A 4100-nucleotide genomic window follows, 5' to 3' on the forward strand; every position below is an offset into this window, starting at 1 on the left:
GGCGCTGCGAGCTTCCCCGCAGCAGTGCCCCCCCTGCGGGGAACCCAGCACTGACACTCCTTGAGCAGCGTCTTTCCGTGGCGTGTCCCCCCCCAACCGCCACGATGCCCCACTGGGGACGCTGGTGGCCCCCAGCACGGTCCTCGCGTGGGTCTGGTTGCGGTGCTGATCCGCCGTGTCTGACTGTCGCAGGGGCCGCAAGGGGAGCCCGGACCCCCCGGGCAGCAGGGAACGCCGGGAACCCAGGTGAGCAACCTCGCTGCCTGCGGGGCAGCCGCACGGCCTAGCGGTCTGGGTGTCGCGGCGGTACCCGGGGCGCCTCTCACCCCACATTTCTGTTTTAGGGTCTGCCGGGCCCACAGGGTGCTACGGGACCTCCCGGCGAGAAGGTGAGAGCCGGGCCCCGCGCTCGGGGCACGCGGGGGACAGCATCGCGTCCCGGCCCTCACTGCTGCCTCTGACCTCGGCTTCTCTCCCCGCAGGGCCCCCAAGGGAAACCCGGCCTGCCTGGCATGCCCGGCTCTGACGGCCCCCCCGTGAGTATCTCTGTCTCCCCTTGCACGCCCGGGTGATGTCCCCTGCACCCAGGTGGCGTCCTCTGCGCCGGGCAGTGGCCCACGTGGGACATGAGCAGGGCTGCGTGCGGGACGGTCACAGGGGCCCCGACGCGGTGGCCCCAGGCCCGTGGGAAGCGCCGCTTCCTTTCACATCCCATAAACCCGCGTCCTGACCGCCTGCCACGTGACAGCCCCGTCCGACCGAGCCGTCAACYCCGGCCATCGCCAACTGTGGCCTGACTCCCTGGTCAGGAGGAGGGAAGGAGCCGCGCGAAGCACCGAGGGGACCGGTGCCACCATGGGGTGTGGGTGCACATGGACGGGGGTGCGTCTTGTTTCAAGGTCTCTCCTCCCCGTCCCCTCTTCTCTCACAGGGCCACCCAGGGAAGGAGGGACCCCCCGGCACCAAAGGCAACCAGGTAAAGGAACAGCCGTCGCGGCAGGGCGCTTCTCGCTCCCCGGGGTGCCCTCCCTGGCAGCTCCTGGGGCGACGGTCAGGCCCTTCCCCACGCTGCTGCGGGCCGAAGGCGTGCGGGATGCGGCCCCCGACCCTGCGAGGTTGGAGGCGGCACCTGCGAGCGGCCCCTCGTGCTGGCTCTAAACCTCTCCCTCCTCCGCAGGGCCCGTCGGGTCCCCAAGGCCCCATYGGCTACCCGGGCCCACGCGGTGTGAAGGTCAGTGCCTGACTCGGGGGGGATAAGGGGTGACGGGGCAGGGTGTGCTGGGTATCAGCCAACGTTGGGGTGGGAAGAGGAGAAATTTGGGCAAACGCTGGTGGACACCCGGCTCGCCCCGTAACGCTCTCTCCCCTTTCCCTAGGGAGTGGAAGGCATTCGGGGGCTGAAGGGCCACAAGGGCGAGAAGGTAGGTGTGATGTCCTGCCCCGCAGCGGCACCGGGCCACGGGCCGGGAGATGGCGGCGCGTTGCCATCCTAGCGCGGCACCCCGAGCACCCACACCAGCGCCTCTCTCTCTCTCTCTCTCTCCCCAGGGTGAAGAAGGCTTCCCCGGGTTCAAGGGGGACATGGGCGTGAAAGGAGACCGGGTGAGTGCACGCGTGCGCGGTGCCCTGCCTCCCCCCGAGGTGCCTGCCGCCCTGGCGAGGCCGACCTGACCAGCATCTCCTGCAGGGCGAAGTCGGCGTGCCGGGGTCCCGCGGAGAGGATGGGCCAGAAGGCCCCAAAGGTCGGACGGGACCCACCGGTGACCCGGGTCCCATTGGGCTGGTCGGTGAGAAGGTGAGTGGGGGGCACTGCGGAGGGACTGGGTGGGGATGGGGGGACAGCAGGGCCGCGCACGCCGTATCCGCCCTACGCCAGGGCAGCAAGCGCCGTAATTCCACATCTCTCTCTTTCGCAGGGGAAACTGGGAGTACCAGGCCTGCCCGGATACCCCGGACGCCAGGGCCCCAAGGTGAGTGCGGTGGCCGTGGGGCTGCCCTGCCCGCCCCTCCCTAGACGCCGCTAATCCCCTTCCTCTCTGTCCGCAGGGCTCACAGGGTTTCCCCGGATTCCCGGGCAGCAATGGCGAGAAGGGCGCTCGGGTGAGTGACTGCGCCCTGGACGGGTCCGTGTCCCCACAGGGAGGAGCCGTAACGGGGTGGGGGGACAGGTGCTGTGGGGTCCCAGGGACCTCGGGGTGGGGGTCCTGACCCGTCACCCCGCTGTGTGTGTCTGAACTGCTCTCTCTCTTGTAGGGTCTGTCGGGCAAGTCGGGGCCCAGAGGCGAGCGCGGTCCCACGGTGAGTACGGGGCGGGGGAAATGGGGGGGCTCTGTCCCTCCCCGCACCCCAGAGCTCCTCACCTGGGCCCTTCTAGGTGAGGGGGGGTCCCAGCATCCTCCTGGGGCTGGGGGGTCTCATGGGTGGCCCATAACCCTCCTCCGTCTCCATCCTCAGGGTCCCAGGGGCCAGCGCGGGCCACGAGGAGCCACTGGAAAGTCGGGGGCGAAGGTCAGTGTGGGGGGACGGCGCTGGGGAGGGTGAGCGCACGCGGCGCCTTTGCACGCTCCCTTCCGCGTGCGCGAACGCGCGCGCAGGTGACGGCGCAAGCCTGGCTGCGTTTGGGCCGCCGCGCGGCTCGGGCACGGATGGCCGTGGGCCGGAGCGCGTCAGCCCTCCGCGCGCCCCTAAGCTCTCCTCTCTCTTTCCTTGCTGCCACAGGGCACGTCCGGCAGCGATGGCCCCCACGGCCCCCCGGGCGAAAGGGTAAGTGGGCACCTCACCCACCTCCGCGCACAAGCACCAGCGCCAGGCTTTGCGTTGGCAGGGGACGCCTCCTCCCGAGCGCCTGCGCTGCTGTCACCGTCCCTGCACCGGCTGCTGCTCCCCGCAGCGGGGCACAGCTCCCTAGCGCGAGCTGCTTCGCGCCTGGTGACACYGCGGCCCCCAACTCGRCTCCCGGCAGCCTCCGCAGCTCCCCGGCGGACGCGGTTTTGTGTCGGTGCGACCGTCCCGCTGGGGGGCACGGCGCCAGGCGCCCGGCCCTGTTAACGAGCTCCGAGCAAATTAGCGCTGCCCAGAAGGGCGCAAGTGCYCCCCCGAGTAACGCCCGTCCCCGGTGTGCTGTAACCTCCCTGCTCTTCTCCGCTCTAGGGCCTGCCAGGACCGCAGGGACCCAACGGCTTCCCGGGACCCAAAGGACCTCCTGTAAGTARCGGGGTCCCCTGTCCGTCCCCACGCACGAGGCGCTCCTGGCGCTGCTCACCCTCTGCTCCTCTCCCCACAGGGTCCCCCTGGCAAGGACGGGCTCCCCGGGCACCCCGGGCAGCGAGGAGAAGTCGTAAGTGTCCCCGCGCGGCCGCTTACCCCCGCTGACRCCTGTGCTGCCCCTTGCCCTTGAGTCGCTCTTCCATCCCCTCCGTCCTGCGCCCTGCTCGCTCCCAAAGCACCTGAGCCTCATCCTTCCCCCCTGTCCCGCTTCCTCCTCTGGCACATGTTACTCCCGCTCCTGCGCTCTGGATCCTCCTAGGTTACCCTTTGCTTACTCACAAATTACTCCTCGTGCTGAAACCCCCTCTGCTCTCTCTTCCAGGGTTTCCAAGGCAAGACTGGTCCCCCGGGTCCACCGGGGGTGGTGGGACCTCAGGTGAGCTCCGTGTCAGGGGGCGGATGGGGCAGGTGCCCGTTTTCCCCGGCGGTCGCGCTGATTCTCTCTGCTCTCCCCATGCATCAGGGATCTGCTGGAGAGTCTGGCCCCATGGGGGAGAGAGGCCACCCGGGCCCCCCCGGCCCCCCGGGAGAACAAGGGCTGCCAGGACCGTCTGGCAAAGAGGGCACCAAGGTGAGAAGGTGGGCGGGTGATGGTGGGGCAGCGGAGGGTGCTGGGGTGACGAGGCGGCACAGTGTCGCCGCCCCAAGGAGTGAAACCGGGTATTGGGGTGTGGGGCCTCCCCCCCCATCTCATCCTCTCTCTCCTTCCACCTTAGGGAGATCCCGGTCCCACCGGCTCCCCCGGGAAGGACGGCCCTGCCGGCTTGCGGGGTTTCCCCGGTGAGCGGGGCCTGCCCGGCACCCCGGTGAGTAAAACCCTTCCGGACCCCCCC

The 4100-nt window shown here is 70.0% G+C and overlaps 1 protein-coding gene across 1 annotated transcript in view; it reads left to right on the plus strand.

The window, feature by feature from the left end:
* The window catches only part of COL11A2 (collagen type XI alpha 2 chain), a 19016-nt gene that overhangs the window by 7999 nt on the left and 6917 nt on the right, over positions 1-4100 (plus strand). The window contains exons 20-37 of the mRNA XM_026058237.1: positions 193-246; positions 345-389; positions 483-536; positions 932-976; positions 1178-1231; positions 1377-1421; positions 1549-1602; positions 1688-1795; positions 1917-1970; positions 2047-2100; positions 2254-2298; positions 2455-2508; positions 2719-2763; positions 3151-3204; positions 3284-3337; positions 3590-3643; positions 3731-3838; positions 3984-4073. Of these exons, the coding sequence (XP_025914022.1) occupies positions 193-246; positions 345-389; positions 483-536; positions 932-976; positions 1178-1231; positions 1377-1421; positions 1549-1602; positions 1688-1795; positions 1917-1970; positions 2047-2100; positions 2254-2298; positions 2455-2508; positions 2719-2763; positions 3151-3204; positions 3284-3337; positions 3590-3643; positions 3731-3838; positions 3984-4073 (1071 nt within the window). The remainder of the gene's footprint in view (positions 1-192; positions 247-344; positions 390-482; positions 537-931; positions 977-1177; positions 1232-1376; positions 1422-1548; positions 1603-1687; positions 1796-1916; positions 1971-2046; positions 2101-2253; positions 2299-2454; positions 2509-2718; positions 2764-3150; positions 3205-3283; positions 3338-3589; positions 3644-3730; positions 3839-3983; positions 4074-4100) is intronic.

This window comes from Apteryx rowi, unplaced genomic scaffold, assembly GCF_003343035.1.
Source record: "Apteryx rowi isolate R43461 unplaced genomic scaffold, aptRow1 scaffold_1445, whole genome shotgun sequence".
Taxonomy (NCBI): domain Eukaryota; kingdom Metazoa; phylum Chordata; class Aves; order Apterygiformes; family Apterygidae; genus Apteryx; species Apteryx rowi.